The 19,761-nt window shown below is 41.3% G+C and overlaps 1 protein-coding gene and 2 pseudogenes across 1 annotated transcript; 1 reads left to right on the top strand and 2 right to left on the bottom strand.

Annotated features, from left to right (window-relative positions):
* Positions 1-10,194: 10,194 nt before the first annotated feature.
* Positions 10,195-14,242, bottom strand: LOC149099418 (uncharacterized; annotated as a pseudogene).
* Positions 14,243-14,447: 205 nt separating this feature from the next.
* On the top strand, positions 14,448-16,808 carry LOC149099417 (uncharacterized; annotated as a pseudogene).
* A 1,249-nt stretch (positions 16,809-18,057) lies between these two features.
* LOC149099416 (uncharacterized) lies at positions 18,058-19,036 on the bottom strand. Its single transcript, XM_089278292.1, has one exon. It carries the CDS (start codon positions 18,863-18,865, stop codon positions 18,104-18,106), a length of 762 nt encoding a protein of 253 aa, XP_089134418.1. The 5' UTR covers positions 18,866-19,036; the 3' UTR covers positions 18,058-18,103.
* Between the last annotated feature and the right edge of the window lie 725 nt (positions 19,037-19,761).

Below are 19,761 nucleotides of genomic sequence, written 5' to 3'. Positions count from 1 at the left end.
TAATAAGAAGTGATAATCCCCAGGACGACCAGTATGCTTGCTGTGGGTGATATGGTAAGTCGTGACAAGGCCCAGTGCCTCATACCTGCTGGAGCTTAAATTGGTTATTGCTCTTCTTCCCTGGACAGGATGACAATCATTGGCTCTCATTTATACATCTGGGTGGAGAGAGGCACTGTGAAAGAAAATTGCCTTCTCCAAGACGACATGGCAACACCCTAGTAACCAGGAATGGTCGATTTGGAGTCCAGCCCCTTAACCATTAGGCCGCGACCATGCTGTGCGCTAGGCAGTTGCTTTTGTATAGGATCCGAATGCGTTATTACATTACATGTTTACTTAGTCTGTCCTAAATTGATAAAATGCAACCAGGAAATGAATATATGGCCAGCACGTGGATATCTTGCTGGCTGGATTGTTTATTTACAAGTAAAGAAACTATCTGCGATCAATTAATTAAACCTATTAAATCTATTCAGTCTGTAAGTGAATTTGTTTCATTTGAGTGTGCCTGAAAGGCAGACGAGTAAAAGTCTGGCTATTACCCTTTTTATTCCCGTGCAAAACTAAAAACGTGTATACGGTGTCCCTTTTGGAAAGATGACATTTGCGGGGCATGAGAGAACAAGACATCAGAGGCTGCTGTGACTCTCCCTTTAGCGACGTTAGATCTAGATGTTACCCACCTACTGGTCAAATTAAAATGGGCACTGGTGGTAATAAACTGGCTGTGTCTCACAGAGTTGACAACTTCCCTGAATGGAAGTTAAAGTATGAATTAAAGAAGATTGTGATTTGCCCATGTCACCGTGGAAAATTCACCTGTTTGCGTGACCAAAGTGCGCCATGTCAACACCTTTTTTTCCACCCAGGAGAAAGCAGAAATTGAAGAAACTGAAAAAAGTTATTGCTAACATTTCGGATAGCATATTTGAGGAGTTCGGCATTGTAATACCTATTGCATCCCATAAGTATCCTAGGGTAGAGTGACTGCATGCATGTACATCAGACATAAATTTATTTTGCACGTTCAAAGAGTTTTTTACACGCTTTAATGTCTTTAATTCGTTCCACTGGTTCAAGGATGGTTGTTCCATCATCTGCATACACATTTGAACAAAATGTCTCTAACTCAAATTGTCTACCCACACACAATTCAATTGCTAACATTTTCTACATTTTGCTAACGTTGGATGTTGTTTCACTTGAAGAGTCGAAAGGGCTTGGAGATGAATTAAGTAGTTTCATATGCTTAATATTAAATAACAGAGGAGACGCTTCGCATGTCATGCAAAAAATGTAATCTCCGGGCCCTCTATGTATTATGAGGCTTACTTACCGACAGTCTCTATCGTACAATGGTAGTCGTATTTAGAATCGATACCAAAGAGGAGCAAAGATTGAAGCTTGAAGGAGAGCACCTCTGGGTGTGTTGCAATTAAGTCGGAAATTTCAGTACCACTAGCCACACAAGGTATTTATGGTCTTCTGGCAGGGGGAAGGAGAAAAAAACTCATGGCTTAAAATTCTAATAATAGGTGAATAGTCAGCTATGAAGGCACGTGGCGTCAGAATGTCATAAATTCCAAAACATCCGTCGTATTGAATCTGCTAGTCCGAATTCATGACTATTCCATGAAGTCGAAATATCATTTTTGCCAATCATAACAAACTTAAAAGAGAAGAGAAAGGGTACTAAAGGAATGAAAACGTGCAAAAACCTATGTTTGTCTCAAGAAACTTGAAAGCGGCAATAAAAAACAGAGAATTAGATTAGAAAACTCAAACTTAGGGTAATTATGCCTGACAAAGCAAGGTTGCCATGGAAACAAGGCAGAGTCCCATAAATAGCGCTTTTGGTGTGTGTTTTTTGCTCAGCTTTCCCCACCTAACTTATACACTCAGTAAACAGCTTGTTTCATTGTATTTTGATTGCTTTTCTTGTTATCAACGTATTAAGTTTCCCCCTCACCTTCCAGTCACGTGGGTACAGGGTACAAATTTAGTTTCAAATCCGTCAGTAGGAAAATTGATTTCTAGTTTATGGTTTGGAGATATATGTTTCCTTTAAAGAATTACTTTGGGATAATTGATTGGTTGTTAATTGTGCGACTGGTGTCTAAAAATCTCTCCTAATAAGGAAATTAGACCTTGACAGGAAGTGCGTAGTAGGTAATTTCTCTTAAAGTGTTTCCTAGTAAAAAAGCCTGAACCTTAGTATTTTTTTCTTGATATTACTTAACTAAGAGCTGAACTTTGCAGGGATACTAAGACTTTACCGTGTAAAACATGGCCATGGAAATTATGTGATCTGAAAAACAGGCCATTTCCGGTTGCTACCCATATGCTTCAAATAGGACCAAGTTGTGATAACAGCCACAGGCTATCAAAAAAATCCTGTGACCTAATGTTTTCACCCATAAGTGCCTAAGGATAGCGCATTACAAATATGGTTTTGGGTTTGTCTGAAATTAATTGTACGTTGGTAAAAGAGAGATTGAAAAGTGGCCAAAGTTACACTGAAAATCATCCTCTGGGGACCCCTGAGGGGCTGATATCCAAAACTCGGCTAAAAAATGGTCGTTGAAGCTGAACCTTTGGCATATTACATAAGTCCACATAACGACTTTATGTACCAATTTTAAGCGAAATCGGTCAACCTTCATTTTCAAGTCTGCCCCGGTCTCTCAGGCAGAAGCTCTTAAGCTCTAAATTAGATATGGTCAACCCTCCAGAGAAATGAGGGAGATAACATGTGTTCCTGCTGACTGTTTTGCTTTTTGGTCCCCATAGGAAAGGCCAAACATGCTGATTGACCTGAGAAATAACCCAGGAAGGGCGAGGTAAAACCTTTGCCAAATAGAAGAACTTGCTCGTGCCCAAAACAATAATCAGGCTCTTACCAATAAGTGACAAGGAGTGGGACTTCCAAAGATTAAGCACTTTCTCTAACTTGTTAATTCTCATTTGCCAGTTATCCTGCTTGACCGGAACGGTACTGAAGAAGATGCCAAGGATTTTCATTTTGCAAACCCAGGTAAGTTCTAAAGACTCGTTGGTGGGATTATGCCATGCTCCCAGCCATATGGCCTCTGTTTTAGAGCGATTTAGTTTAGCACCAGAGCCTTTCTCATAACTGGAAAAGAGTTCAATTAAACGCACAAGGGAGTTGTAATCTTTCACGAAAGAAGTAGTGTCATCCGCATATTGACAGACCTTAAAATGTTTGCCCTTGACCCCAGGTAAGATAAAGCCCCTGATGCTCTTAAAGTTTCTAATCAAACATGCTAACACTTCAACACAAATAAGATAAAGCAGGGGGGACAGGGAATCCCCCTGTCTCACCCTGCATTGTAACTGGATAGGCTTGGTGAGCCAACTGTTCAGGATAATTCGCATATTAGCTCCTGTATAGGTGTCAATCGAACGACAAAAAATCAGGGCCGAAACCAAGATGCTTTAACAGATCCATTAAGAAATTGCGGTCAACATGGTCAAAGGCTTTTTCCTGATCTAAGCTCACTAATATTCCGGTCTCGTCCATTTGTTGAATAAAGTCCAAATCATTTCTAAGCATATAGGTATTATTAGAAATTGCACAGCCAGGAATGGAGCATGTCTGGTCCGGGTCAAGTCAAGAATTTTTGATAAATGCAATGTAATGACTTTTGAGCAAATTTTGTAGTCTACATTTAATAGGGAGATAGGGTGCCATTTTTTTAGGTCTTTCATATCTTCCCTCTCCTTGTAGATAAATCTAGTCATACTAAATTTCATTGTTTCACATAGTTCACCATCGGCAAAGCATTTTTGATAACTGCTGTCAATAGAGGTCCCAACAAATTCCAGAATTTCACATAGAATTCTGCGGTGAAACCATCTGCTCCCATCGTTTTATCGGTATTCAAGGTTTTCAGTGAAGACATGAACTCAGCCGAGGATAAAACACCCTCACATGTAACACAGTGAGGATCAGAGAAGTGTTTACTGAATTCACTGAAAAGTTTTTCCTCACAGTCGAGATCAATCGGTTCCGCAGCAAAGAGATCAGAATAAAAATCAACATGTGCAGTCTCGAGTCTTTGCGTGAGGAGACTTAAACTCTGTAGGAATTAAAGATCGATTTCACTTCACTTTTGGCAATTTGCACTGTTTCCAGTCAAAAAATAGGAAGAGGGTTTTCTCCTTGTTCGAGCCATTAGGGTCTGCTACGAATTTTGATGCCATCAAGCACGCAATTTGTTAAAGCGGCAAGTCGGTATTCAAGGAAAATAATCTCACTGGAGGCCGATGAAAAGCCCTGAATGAGTTAGTGTGTCAGTTCAATTAATTCATTTGTGCTTTTCCCTGGCAAAAGTGATGATATCACCTCTGAGAGATTCTTTGAAAAAATCCCACCATGTTTTAACAGAATCAAACAATGTTTTGCGTGACAAAAGATCAGTAATGCGGCATGTAACATATTCACAAAAACACTCCTCATCCAGGAGGGCATTGTTGAATTTTCTAATCCAGGGTCCACAGGGAATTAGGTGTTCAAAATCAAAGAAAAGATTTAAATAATCGTGATTGGACAAACAACATGGTGCGATTGCACAATTAGTAACATAATTAGCAAAATTCTCAGTGAGAAAAAACTTGTCCAGGCAGCTGCTGATTGAAAACTCAGCTTTAAACCGGGACATGATGTAAGATTCTGGATGGCATTTACGCCTAATATCACAGAGTTTAAAGGTTGATCAGAAGTCTTTCAAATAATTTGCAACTGAAAAATTCCCTCCAAATTTATCAAGTTCACATTTATAGCAATTGAAATCACTGCCAATTATAATGACATCAGACGGGATGAGAAACTGGTGAAGTTTGTCAAAAAAGGTTTTTCTCTCAGCTAAATTAGCATGCGCATAAATATTAACTAAGTTCGCACGTGTTTCGGCTAAGTCTAAAAGTAAACTTACAACCCAACTGCATGAATCTTTGCTCCAAGAAATACTTTTTCCATCAAAGTATTCCAAGAACAAAATAATAACACTGCCCTGCTTTCCCAAGGCCGGGGACCAATAGCTAGGACCAGGCCATTGAGCAGACAGGACTTTAATTGTACTATAATCAGAGGTCGGTGCATGTTTACTACTACGAGGGCCAGGATCTTCATTTTTCCGTTCTCTGGTTGTTGGTGTGTCCATGGACTCATCAGGGCTTTCCTCCAGGAGAAGGGTGCTTGCAGCATCATATGTATGTCAACTAGAGGCTACAGGTGCTGGCTGTGTAGGCTTTCTATTGATCGGAGCCAACTGAGTTAGAGGAGCAGGTTTACGTCGAGTAGACTTCTTCCATTGTGGCAATTGAGTCATTGGGGGATGCTGGGGACTCTTTAGGAGGCGAGGCATCGGTCTGGTTTTGTGAGGGCGGAGTAGGTGAGTTCACAGGTTCTGGGGCATCATCGGTCGGTGCAACTTCAAGGGAAACAGATGGGTCAGGTGAGTCAGAGCTCATAGATGTGGCTGCAGAACCAGCGCTGGGCTGGGGACCAGAAACTTGTGTTTGCTGGGATTCTGGTAGCTCAGAGGCCATTGTTGTAGTTGGTCTTGGTGGCCTGTCAGAATCAGGGGTGGAGTTAAAAGGCCTTGAGAGTTAAGCGCCAACACAAGCGGGCTACATTCGGCAAGGAGCCATGGACAGGGTCTTCTTCAACTTCAGATTTGCTGGGATCTGCAATGGTGAGGCCAGTCAGCGAGTCGTCAGCAAATTGTGAGGAGGGGAGTACTCTCAACCAGAGTAGGGTCATCAGGAAACGGTGAGTTTTTCTGATGTTCAAGGACTTTAACAAGAAAAGGCCAATCAACTCTATAAAATGCCTTTCCCTGAACAAGTGACAAGATTGCAGCAGGAGTCTTTGTCTCAGAGGTGAAATGCACAATGTCTCTGAGTAAAGCAATGTTTTCGCCAATGAAATGCCCACACACACCACATGTCTGATCAGGGGCGATAATATGATGCAAAACACCCAAGAGGCGACCAGCTGAGGCTCTGACGCAGAGCTTATAATCAACATTAAGCAAGCTTATTGTCCCCCAATTTTTGTGCTCTAAACGATCACCTTTCTTGAAAATCAAAGAAATCAAAGCTTTCTGCGAGGAGGGCAGTGAACCAATTTTGAAAAAGGAATTCAATACCTCCACAAGGTCAGATCCAAGGGTCGCCCAAAAACTTAAAAAAAACTCCATTGGTAGACCTTCCGAACCAGGAGACATATTATGAGCCATTCCCTTTAGGGCAGTTAAAACTTCATGTGAAGAGAGTAAACCCTCACAATGAGCCCGAACATCATTAGGAAGCCGAGCAGAGAGGTTGGAGAGAAGGTTGTCCTGAGCAGAAAAATCAATTTCTCCGGCAATGAAAAGAACAGAGTAGAAGTGAACCGAAGATGAGCATATGGAGCCTATGTCCGCGGCTACAGAGCCATCCGCACGGCGCATAGCAGGAATCCAATTATCCGACACAGCCTTCCTCTCAAGATGAAGAAAAAAGTGAGATGAAGTCTCACCCTCCTCAGCCCATCTAATTCGTGAACGAACATGAGCTCCTTCAGTGGCAGAGTGATCCAACTCAGCAATTTTACCCAATACACGCTCATAGACGTCAAGAAGGGAAACCGTACCATTATCAATTTTAAACTTAAGGTGGGTTGCAAGAGTGAGCAGCAAAGAACTCGACTGGCGACGTTCTGATTGCTTCTCATTACAAAAGTGAATAGCAAGACCTTTGATTCTCTCTTTCCCATAATCCCACCATTCAAGGAGGGAATGAAAAGAAATTTTCTGGTTCTCCAATAAGCCCAAAACTTTACAACTGAGTTTTGGAAGGCAGAATCTTTCAAGATGGCAATGTTGAGTTTCCATCTTCCAGGTCCCCTTGGGAAGGGCAGTGGGAGAAGAGATACCATCACAACAGCAGAGTGATGAGAAAAAGGACAAGGCACTATTTCACATGATTGCACAGAATGAGACTGAACCTGGGGGCAGCCAATAAGATCAATTCTAGAGGACAAAGAGTTATCAGATTTCATCCAAGTAAAGGCCAGAGAATAAGGATGGAGAGAACGCCAAATGTCCGTGACACACACTCATGAAAAAGTGTTTTGAAAGCAGATGAGCAAATGAGCATCTGTCTAAAGACCTGTCCGTATCTGTATTGAAGTCCCCACAGACAACCGAAGGGACCAAAGGATCGATTTTGTCAACACAGAAATCCAAAAATTCCTTTCTCTCTGGGTTTCAATTGGGAGCATAAATGGATGCTACTCCAAAGCAAATCTCACAATGTTTAAAGTGAGCCAGTACAAAACAGCCATTTGAGTCAAAAACTGAGTTGGACAGTTCAAATTTGGGAGGGAACAGAATGACCGTTCCACAGGAATGAACAGACCCGGAGAAGCTGTAGTAATAAAGCCATAAGAAGAGAACCAGGATTCACATTCAGCAGAAGAGAAAATGTGGACTTCTTGTAAACAAACAAAATCAACAGACAAATTGCTAAGTCACTGTAAGAAAGACATCCTTTTGAGTCCCGCAACCCATTAACATTCAAGGTAAGAAAGGAAGCCATATTTAGCAGTTTTTGTCTAACTCCCAAAGTCGGTCTATTCGGAACTACAACAGGTATAGAATTATGCCCACTTCTAACAACAGGCTGCTTCCAAGGAAGCAATTTTGAAATCACACTACTTTTAGCCTTCCCTTGGAGATTGCGGGAACCATAATTGACAGGAGGCACAACTTTAGGATCCACAATACTCTGACTCTCAGAACTTTCAGTGAATTCCATAATGGAATCCTCACCACTACTTTTAGTTCCAGCAGTATCATATGGAACCGAGGAATTGCTATGATCTTGATCAATATTAGCACTATTAACAGTCAGCATAGGCATCATCAACACCGACACTACTTTCACTTTCAACACTAACTTCACTTTCTTTCTCATCAGGTTTTGCAAATTCAACACATTTTCATTTTGGTGCTCATCAACATTTTGACAGCATCCACATTTTACACTCAGCAGTATGGTCACTTGGACGCTTATCGATATTGACAATCATCACGTTTTCAAGCTCTTCCATGACTTCAACAAAGTTATCATCAGAATCAACATCATCAGCATGATCTAGCTCAACATCATCATTTCCACCAGCAGCTTCAACAACACATTCATCGTGAGAAGCATTTTGACCATTTTGAGCAGCAACATCGTGTTCGCTCACAGTGACCACATCATCGGCCACATCATCGGCCACATCATCAGCCACAGTGTTGCGCCCATCCTGAGCAGACACATCATTATTGGGAATAGGATCAGGTCCAACACCCTCACCCAAAGGCGTGGATCTTCACCCGAAGAAGCGGGAGAGGGATCCATATTTTTGGAACAGTAACGAGCAAAATGACCTGGCTCACCGTGCCAACAACATCTATCTTTACTGGGGGAAACTGCAGCCTTACGCCCCTGAACAACATTGCATAAGTTACAGACAGAAGGCTGTCCCCTATACCAGACTCGACAAAGATAACCATTAATTGTTAATCCCCTTGGGAGAGTGCTATTAAGAACCATGGAGATAAGGCGAGTGCCAGTAAAGATGTTGCTATTGGATAGTTAAGTCTGATTTTTAACCTTCCTAACTTCACCAAAGTCCCCAAAGACAGAAGAGACATGAGTTATTCTCCTCATAAGGATAATCAAACACATGGACTATTGTCACCGCAGGACCACCACCAAGAATTGGGCACCAAAGACCAAAAGTCTTGTACCAGTCAATTCCCTAGTATGTTTAAAATCCTCATCTGTCGAGAAGGTGACTCTAATAACATCATGGGTCACCTGAATAGCCAAAACACCATAAAGGTTAAAGGCTTTAAAGACCTCCTTCATTATGTCCTCTTTCAACTTGTCCCTGAGCTTTTTGCCCACTTGAAAATTTAAAGTTTTGGGAAGATGCATTTTGGACAGTGATTTCAATCAACAAACACACTTAATGAATAACTTTTTTCAAACTATCAGGTCTTACTCAATTATTAATTCTAATATTACAAACTATCAATAAATTAGTTCAAACTAATATTCCTTATTAACTAATTAAATCAATCTAACAATATAATAATGAGAACAAAAAGGCAAAGAGCAAAATGCAAAGCAGTAAGCAAGCAAAAAAGCACACAAGAGCCCCGAAAGCGGCTCAAAAAGTGAAAAGTGGGTCTCAAAAACAACCCAAAGAAGCACAAAAAGGCCCCGAAAGCAGCCAGAAAAAGCAAAAAAAGCAGAAATGGTCAGAAAAAAGACCCAAAAACAGCAAAAGGCGAAGCAGAATACAAAGAGGAAGAAAAAACAGGCAGGGGGAGTTGCAAAAATGCAACCTAAGCTATCAAAGAGAAAAATGCCGGATGGGTGATAACACCACAATGAACTGACAGAAACGGATGGGTGACCCCAAATGATTCCAAAAGCTGGCTTACCCCAGGTTATGGCAGGACCCCAAGCATAAGTCCCTGGGAGAGTCACCGGAAAATTAAACAAAGATCAAATTTAAAGAAAGCACAATATATGATACCAAAAATGAAATCCCAGCCAAAGAGCGTACCACAATGATCTGCAACTTCTGACAGCACAAGGTCCACCAGAAGAAGAGACACTCACCAGCAGCCGAAAGCCCACGTCAGGTAAGTTTTTTGTATTGAAGGTGGACAGCCAAGCTCCCTGAAGGATGGTGCAATCCTCGCTGGCCAGCAGGCTCATCCATCATAGAGGCTGGGGTGCAAAGCCAACTAGATGGTTGGGGACACCTACTCAATGTAGCCAGTTTGCCAAATTCACTGGGGAATCCAACCCTGCCTACCTCAGTCAAAAATTCAAATACTGCAACACGACAGAGTTTACATGACAAAAAGGCCACCTCTGTGCCGCACACCAGTAAAGGAGACACCCAGCACAAGAGGGAAACAGGACAGGACACAGACAAAAAGGCTTAACATCCAGATTAGGACCATGCAACAACAGCCCAGATTCGGGCAGACAAAACGTCCAGATTAGAACCATGCAGCAATTGCCCAGATTTGGACAGACAAACTCCCAGTTTAGGGTCAAGCAACCACCCAGATTCAAGTGGATAAATGCCCAGATTAGGGCCATATAGCGAGACTAGAGGTGGAGAATGAGACGGTTGCCGACTACAGATGCTCCAGCACCACGACCACCCCACTGACAATGAGAATAATGGTGTTTCATGGAGAACACAAGTCTTTTGAAGTGCAGAGGAAGGTGAAAGCAAACGCAAGTTTTGACATTCTCGTTGACTGAGGCAGCTCCAGGACGAATATCGCGAAAGCAGAAATCATTCCGAGCATGCCAGATGAAGAACTTGCAGACACTGAGAATGTACGCAAAAATACGATGAACAACCAATAACTTGTCAGAGTGAAAACCAAAGAGGGCATGACGACAGACTAAAGAAGGGGCCAGAGGGGAAGAGATAAATACCAAAGACAAGCCAAGAAAGAACACTATGAGCAAGAGGATAGTAGAAGAACAAATCCTCAAGGGTCTCCGAGACCAGACCACAAGAGCAGGAAGTACTAGTCATACCCAAAAGAAGCCAGACATGCAGCAGTGTAGAGAACGCCATGAGCAATCTTCCAGGAAAGGTCAATGACCAGACAGTCAGTATCAAAGAAGAAAAGCTCCCTTCACGTAGTAGGCCAATAAAGGACACCAAACGTAGGAAGAAACTTTTCGACACAGTAAGGAATACCTAAGTTTTCCAATAGCAGGTACTGATAGCAGGATTTGGTCGTCATTCTAATAGCAGGAGTCAGAGAATGAGGTGAAGATGACCTCATCACTAAAGAAGAGTGACCAACAGAGAAAGAGCCATCAAGCGAGCACCAAGCCAGGATGAGTGACTCGTAGAAACAAGGCAGAACCCTAGGATCAAAGTCAAAAGGACAAGAAAAAACTTCAACAGGGGTGGCATTAAAGCAAGAATAGAACCAGTAAGTCATGAACGCAGTCCAGCTGGATGGGGAGCTAGCAAAGCATGTGACCCAATGGGCAACCAGGGACCACACTTTGAAGTTGACGCTCACGAATTCTTATTTTGTAATTATTCTTTCTTGTTTATTTACACACAACCCCACAAGCTGCAAGCTTAATTACTTATCGTGTTTAAATAAAGGTTACTAACTTACTTACTTACCTTACGACCGAAAAGCCACCAAAGAGAGTGGGTTAAACAACCACAGAATGAGACATGAGGTCTCGTTTTCCCTTCCAGAAAAAGTTAAAAGCCAGAGTGTTCAGCTCCTTGAGAACCCATGCCAGCATGTGCACAAGCAAAGGCACGTACCAGACACGGGAAAGTGCAAGTGCATTGATCACCAGGGCTCTGCCTTGGAAAGAAAGCTGACATTGCCTCACACAGGCAAGGACGTTCTCCACAGCAGTGATGCGAGGTCTCCAGTTAGCCACTTCAAGATTACCGACACCAATGAAAACACTGAGGACCCTGATCTTGGCAGATGACCAGTCAAGATTAACGGGAGGATCTTGACGGCCATTCCACAAGCTAAACCAAAGGCCCTTAGACTGAGAGATTCAGTTTAGAACCAGTACCTCTCTCAGAGATGGCGCGAGTCTGGAATGTAGCTTTGATGGCATAATCAGAAGTGACAATAATATAGAAATGTCATCTGTGTATTGAGAAATAGGTAGCAGTGGATCTTGGACACCAGGACGAGAAGGCCACAAATTCTAGGGTTGGCAGGGATGTTGACAGATAGGACTTCGGAGACTAAAACATAAAAGTAACGGAGACCAAGGACAACCCTGACGCACACCATGAGACAAAGAGGAAGGTTGCGACAAGTAGCCATTAGCATTGACAAAACTATGAACATTACAGTAAAACAGATCCACCGAGCTGACAAAGGAGTCTCCAAAGCCCATAGACTGCAAGGTTGGACGCATGAATGACCATTCCACGCGATCAAAAGCCTTCTCCTGGTCGAGGAAGAGAATGGCGACTGGGACATCAGACTGTTTCACACAGTTTCCTGTAATAATTGTACATAACAACTCTTAGCATTATATAGAAGATTGCTCTGGGTATTGATCACATGTTCCAATCAAGTGATAATCTCAAGACACTGAGTGTAAAAGGGAGTGGGTTTCAAAGCACTAGGGCCAGAGTTGTCTCTGACGTGAGACTACTCCGGCTGAAGTTTAGCCAGCTGCAAGCCAACAAAATACTTAGTTAAATAAAATTGCCTTGGAATCCTGCTTAACTATGGTGGAAACAACCAAGGATATCTTTAAGGCCTTACTCTTAGAATGGAAGTCAATTATACCCAGACCACCATCTTTGACTGGAGCTGACAGTGTCTATCTTAGAGTTCCACAAAAAGTAGAAAACGAGGGTCTCAAACCGAGAGATCACCCACTCCGGGGCAGGCAATATTCTAGCAAGAAACCAAAAGTTACTAGCTCCAAGAACATTAATTATCAAGGCTTTGCCAAGAAAAGACAACGACCTGGACTTTCAGAGATTCAAATTCTTTTCCAGTTTGTTTAGTTTGGATTCCCAATTATCTGGTTCAACATTAGCAAGGCCGCTGCTGTACCAGACTCCAAGAATTTTCATTTTAGTCATCCATGTTAATCCTAAAGGCGTATCAGGGCAGGCAAACACAGATTATACACTAAACTTACTTTATTCCATTAACAGAGTAGATTACTTTGACATTTTGAGAGACCCATTTAATGGTATGGAGCTGCTGAATTCCTTCAATGAAGCTCTTTCAGTAAATAGGATTGATGGTTCAACAGTTCTTGAGAATGGCGATGTTGTCATTATGGGCAACTGTTGATTTCACCACGGACAATTTGCGGAGGCAGTGTTACGAGATATTGCTCAAGAACATGGCGTTGATCTTATTTTCCAGCCCGTTTACTCACTCCACTTGAACACTTGCAAATTCTGTTTTCACCAAATAAAGTGCTACCTCAAACAAAAGACATCTTTGAGTGCAAATGAAACTGAAGTAGCAATATGTGAAGCTGTATCAAAAACAACTCCTGTAAATTCAATTTCATACTTTCAAAACTGCAGCTATGTCTGATTGACAGTTGTCCTATTTATGTCTACTGCTATTTTTATCTCAGCCGTGAAAACAAAATAAATTAGCTCTTGCTGCTTAAAAGTGTAAATTGTCTTTATTGACAAGCACGTAAATTGAAAACAAAACTTTTTACTGGATAGATAATGTTAAACTTCTACTGTGAAATTGTTACTTAAGAACAAGGATGAAACTTAAACAATCATTTTTAAACAATAAAATCAGTGCAAGAATATCTGCACTTGTAATTATGTCATTTGAAGTCTAAATAAAACTGAATACACGCAACAAAAATAACAACACAACATAAACAAATCAACAGTGCAGTGTACTGCAGCATAAAAGGAGAAAGGTACAACTTAGATACAACTGTGATCAACATTTGCATGTAAATGTTCATTTCAGTTCACTGCACTCGGAGAGGGTCAACAATTCCATGTTTATATTCTTCAATAAGATTTGGCAATCTCCAGTCATAAGTTTCCTCTAATGGAACTTTATTTTTCAGTGCTCGCTGGAAAATCATCAAGTCTCCATCCAAGGCAGAACGATCTACATATTAAGTGGGGTTTTGTTTGCTAAGAAGTGGACGCATGCTAGCAAAGAAACTTGATTTAGCTCATTGGTGGGAAGCAGCAAATACGTCGTGGTCACTTTTAGCTTTCACAAACGTTCGTTCAAGTTCTTTCCGTTCACACTAATGTGCGAATATCGGCCAACAGTTCTGGGTACTCGTCCTTTAGCTTACAAGTGTTGACATCATTACAAGGAATTTTCTTACAATTTGTTCTGTTGTGGCCAGACGTATGGCAAATAGTGCACACTTTTGCGCATCTCTCATGAACATTTGGTAATTCTTGAAGGGCTTTTTGTTTCCCCTGTAGATGACTTTTGGCACTTTCGACTTGCACTTCTAGTAGCTTTAGATTTTCTGACAGTTCCACTGCTCTTCGGTCCAATGGATTTTGAATTGTTTGAGGGCTTTGCTTTGAAGTGGTCACGCTCACTTCAAAACTTACGTTGATTGCAGCCTCAGGTGACTGTTGCTGGAGTGCACTGCTTGTTCTTGGAGTCATGTTCAGTCGCTTTGGCTCGAGGTGTTTTAGGTTAAACGGATGGCCACTCTCTGTTTTTATGCTGTTTAGTTCAGCCTCTAACACACGTCTCTCCGACAGTAAAAGCTTATTGGGGGACGGAAAGAACAAGTCCAAATCCTCTGATTTGACGTAGGCTGGTGATCTTTGTGAGTGAAAACCCCTGCTTTCGAACTGCACAGACAATCTCTCTAACTTTATTCCCGGAGATAATTATTTCAGCCAGTGGTAAACTTCACTTTTTTCAGCCATGATAGCTCAATGCTCACTCCGACTTTGATTCAACAGATATAAAATGCATGTGTCTCGTTATAAGGTAGCCTTGTAATTGGAAGAGCCAAAAAAGCGGGAAAATAGTTTAGGTGTTCATGGTTTAAGTGTTCTCACTGTAAAATGATAGGCATATTAGTGTCCAAGTAACACATGCTAATCCATCTACAAAAGTCAGGCCCGAAGGCAAAGCGATCTAGGAATTCCATTAGGAAGGCTCGATTAACCCAATTCTTGGTTTTCACATGACGTCACAAGATTTTCCAAATATGGATGTTGGCCATATTTGTGCCCCTCCAGAGTGTGAAATTTATGATAATAGCAAGCCAGCACTGTATAGTTCTTGCGTTCTTTGGTCTGTTCTGTGAATTCAGCATGGATTCAGCCCCAAAAAGCGAGGAAAATGAAATCGAAAAGCTTAGCGGAAAAGTTCCTGTGCTCTCTGATTACGCTGCATCATTGGAAAGCCACGTAAAGCGCCGATACCTTCAGAACATTTCCGTAGTTGGTGTCGACCCAGCGAATATCCCTTTCGATCAGTTTGGTCCTGAATGTTTGCCGTCCATTGAGCAGTCTGATTTATTCAGCTACCTAGTTCTACAGACAAGTTTCTACACGAATGATCAGTTTAAAAATTACAAAAGCCTGGAAGTGTACAATCAAGTAGTGTCGGGGTTTGTGGCTTCAGTACAAGGAAAAGTGATTTCCGGCAACTATCTGGTTGCTGCTAAAGTTCGTCATTCGCAGCATATGAATGATCCTCTAGTAAATGTATGGATTATTGCTGATACCGATGGAACAATTCTCTCAGCTCACTGTTAGGATGTAAAGCTGGGCTCGCCAAATCGTGTTCTCATGTTGCCAGCGCCATGTTTTACGTCGAATGCTGGACACATGTCAATGGGAAGATGGCATGTGCGTGGGTCTTGCCAACTTATGTGAGCGAAGTTTTCTACGAAAGGGTGAGGAATATTGATTTTAGCTCTGCTAAAAAGCTCAAGGAAAACCTTGACACTCAAATTGATTCACTAAATACAGTGATGAGTTGCCATGAAGGTCAACAGAGCAATGTTACAACAAGTACTGCCATTCCATCACATCCGATTTCTGAAGCGGTAATGGACAGCTTCTACGAAGAGCTAAACAAGTGCAAGACAAAGGCTTCAGTTCTTAGCTTAATAGATCCGTATGCCGAGCAGTTTGTAGCAAAAAGCCAAAACGTGCCTGTTATTTCAGATCTTTATGACCCCAGCAACTTAGATCTTGATTATCCAGAACTGCTGGAGAAGTGCAAGGAAGTCAAGATCAACGTGTCAGACGAAAACATAAACATAGTTTAACAGGACATGTGTGACCAAGCTAAGGGCTCAGGATTTTTTAGGCATCGAGCAGGTCGAATTGGGGCCTCAGTTAGTGGTGCAGTGTATCGCAGTAATGTTGCTCAACCTTCACAATCATTAATTAAGTCCATTTGCTATCCACACCTTTACAAAGTTAACACCAAAGCAATCAAGCATGGCTGCAAACATGAAGATTATGCTATGAGGGCATATGAAGCTCACATGAAAAACACCCACATTAACTTTCAACTCACACGGTGTGGGTTGTTTATTAATAAGAAGTACCCTTTCCTCCATGCCACACCAGACTTTTTAACATCATGCGATTGTTGTGGGTTGGGATATGGCGAAGTTAAATGCCCCATTTGCATCCAAAATGGTGACTTTGAAAAGTCGAAGAAAAGAGCTCTTGTTTGGAAAAAGTCAATGGTCTCTTTAAGCTAAAAAGAAATCACAACTATTACTTCCAGGTTCAACAGCAGTTGTTTACCTTACCGGAAAGAATGCATTGTGACTTTGTTGTCTGTGGAATTGACTCCCATTTAAATGCACACGTTGTTTCAGGTGAATTTGTCCAGATTCTTCATACAGGCAGTAATCACTGGGTCTGTATTAGTAACATAGGATGTTTGCCTGGGAAAGTACACCTGTATGGTAGCCTATTCCATGATGTCATTAGTCAGGAAATAGAGGATCAGACCAATGACCTGTTAGGTGGAGATCTGGTTTCACTAGAATTTGTTCCCGTGCAGCAGCAGACCAATGATAGTGACTGTGGTGTTTTTGCCATTGCATTTGCTGTCTCTTTAGCTTTAGGGACAGACCCCATGCATGTCACTTTTGATGTTCGAAGAATGCGTCTGCATCTAGCAGCTTGTCTCAGACAAAAAATTGAACGTGTTCCCAATTTTTTAAATGCCAGCTTTATTCAAAGTTAAACATAGGTAGATTGTCTTACTGTTTGCAACTTAAAATTGAAGGGGTGTATGAAAAAACCCTAAGTGACATCTGCAAAAACAAGTGCATTTCTCCTTCTATTTCCCTTGTATTATTGTTTGTGAAACAAAAGGAAAGTGTGTCATTTCATCAAGTGTTACTTAAGGCCTAATTTCCATTCACCCCTTCAATTGTAGTTGGAGATACATGTATTTCCATGCATGTGTGTTAGCAAAGGCTTAGCCCTCAGTTTGAGATCTCATTTCAGGAATAGACCCATGGCCTCTCTGACTTTCATGTGCCTCTAAAATGGCAAAATTGGTTATCATACTACAAAAGTTCAACCTTATTTGAGCAGGTGCATAGATTTGTTTTAACAAGAAAATGTCTTGAGGTTACCTCACTGCACTGCAAACTTTAGATTATGCTTTCACAAACTGTACAAAACCAAATACAATGTTGTAAAAGTCAAATCAAAATCTGATGCTTTAAAATATGCTAAGGATAAGCAGCTTGCAAAGAAGTACATGTTTGATAGCCCAGGGCTAGTGAATTTTGCAGTCAGGCTAGTGGATTTGATCTGTCACTTGCCGTACAATCAATGCAATCAAAAGTTTTCTGTTAAATTCTTTAAGAAAAAAAAAATCGTGCTTCTAAGGTTTTTTGCTATTTGAAATGACTTTGGGCTAGTACAACTGTATGTCCTGACTACAGCTTGCCCAAAGTACTACCTGGAAAAATTCAATTTCTTTGCACCCTGCAGGTAGCAGTTTTGTTTATTCATACACTTGCTTTGTTATTACATTTGAAAACAGCTTCTGGTTGAGAAATTGATGAAGAATTAGCAGTTTGGTCCATTGCAGTGTAACTGCATGTCCTGAATATGAGCTTACAGTACTCTACCTTCTGCTTTTAAAATAACTTAGTGGTTTATTCTCAAAAAATGATGCATGTAGCTGTATTAATAATAATTATTATTAATTGTAATTTGCAGTCTTTGAGTCCTTACAAAGTATCAATATTCTTCAAGTAGCACCAGGCTACTGTAGTTTATGACAAACAGGAACCTATTTTAAACCTTAACTATTTTTTAAATTTCCAAGAAACAGCAAATAACAGTTACTACAAGATGTAATCAGTCATCTTCAATTCAAGTACCGACAGCGATGGGAAGTGTGATAAAACAGCAATACTGGGACATTTTCAAATTTAGACAAGCGGCATGGGATTTCCCCCCCTGGCAGGGCCTCAACTCTGCTTTGGCTAGTGAACATAATTAACTTTTACTACCCCATGACTAGTCAAATTGAACTATGGAGGGGTACAAATTTACAAGTGCAGAGCAAACCCTAATTATGCGGTCTATGATCAGAACCTGTGCCTCAGGTAATCCATTAGGGTTGCCCCTTAGGAAATCTGTGGGAAGGGTTCCCTCTAAAATTGTATATTTTCGGCGCAACAGTCCAACAACTCTTTCGACATGTATGCGTACACTGGCAATTCCTCTTGTCTTCTCGACATCTACAGGGTCCAGCTGGGACTTCCCCTTAGTGAACGCCGGAATGACCAGTTTTGCTTGTTTTAGTCCCACACTCTCATTGACAGTAGAGCCCCTGTCTGCCATGACCATATCCCCAGGCAAGAATTTTTCAAGGAATCCACAGTTTTCTGTAAGAAACTTATCAGAGGTTCTTCCTCCCCATGCTTCAGAGACAAATGAAACAGTCCCTTGAGGTGTGACTCCAATTAAAATTTTGATAGTGTTGTGATGTTTGTAAGAGCTAAATGTCTGTGCTCTTGCCATTAAATTTGTGGGCTTTTCAATAAATACCTCAAAACAATCTATTATTGTTACCTTGTTTCCAAACGTATATTTGAAGCACATTGGCATTGTTTTCCAAAGATCTTCCCTCTCTGGCCAGTGAATGAGTGGACTCAATCTGTTGTCCATGGCATTGATCCATGACCAAAAGATCCGAGAAACAGTAGGCACTGATACCATGAATCGGTAAGCCAGATCTTGAAAAGGCACATTGAGACGGAGTTTTATTAAAACCATCACAAATTCCTGAAAAGGATCCAGCGACTGTGAGCGACGATTCACTTACGGCGCAACATGATTCAATGTTGTTAAAAGAACTTGGTAGGATGGCAATCCTGTGTAAAAGCGCACTTTATCATCGGATTTAAAATATTCCCTGTCCGGTGCTTGGTAAATGGGCTTAAAAAACATGTGAAGAAGCTAGTCATAAAAGGGGATAAGTGACGATTTTGGTTGCTTTTCTTTTTTCTTGCTCCAAATTAGCTGAAGTTTTGCATGTGGTCTTCAATGTAAGAAAAATGTGGTTCTGTATTTTTGTCGCTGGTTTTTGCTTTGTTTTCGAGTTAAAACGTAGGCAAAAAACTTGGCTTTTCCTAGCCATGTCTTTAGGAGTTTATTTGTTGAACAGCAAACAGGCAGACTGTTTATAGTGTATGAAATCAAAACCAAATCCCACAGCATATAGAGCGGAAATCTGGGAACGGATTGTTTACACCGGTTATTGTGACGTGAACACAACACGTGAATCGATCAAGCGTCAAACGAAATGCCATCAAACAAAAAAGAGATGTGCCGCATTAGAGCTCTGTCAACTAATATCTTAAGCATTGTTTTAAAGTACCTTGTATGCCTACCTGGTGGTTGAGAGGCATCATAAAGCCTCGATAAACCCGTAAGTCATCAGCACGTTTTAAAGAATCAAAATGTGTTCTGAAACTTCGAAGGCAGCTGATATACCGTAATCGTGTTATCGGCGTTCGAAGTCAGATCGAGCCAGGTAGCAAAGTCCAAGAGCAGTTCTTGCCCAAGAAAAATACCCTCTGGTGAGTTGTGGCTCATTTGCGAAGCATTGCTAGCGTCAAAGTTTGGAAAGCGAGAACTGGTTTTAGACTTATAAAATTTGTCTTGTATCG

Source organism: Orbicella faveolata, unplaced genomic scaffold, assembly GCF_042242905.1.
Source record: "Orbicella faveolata isolate gen_17 unplaced genomic scaffold, um_ofav_v1 contig_46, whole genome shotgun sequence".
Classification (NCBI taxonomy): domain Eukaryota; kingdom Metazoa; phylum Cnidaria; class Anthozoa; order Scleractinia; family Merulinidae; genus Orbicella; species Orbicella faveolata.
This window is presented reverse-complemented; position numbering and strand designations above follow the sequence as displayed.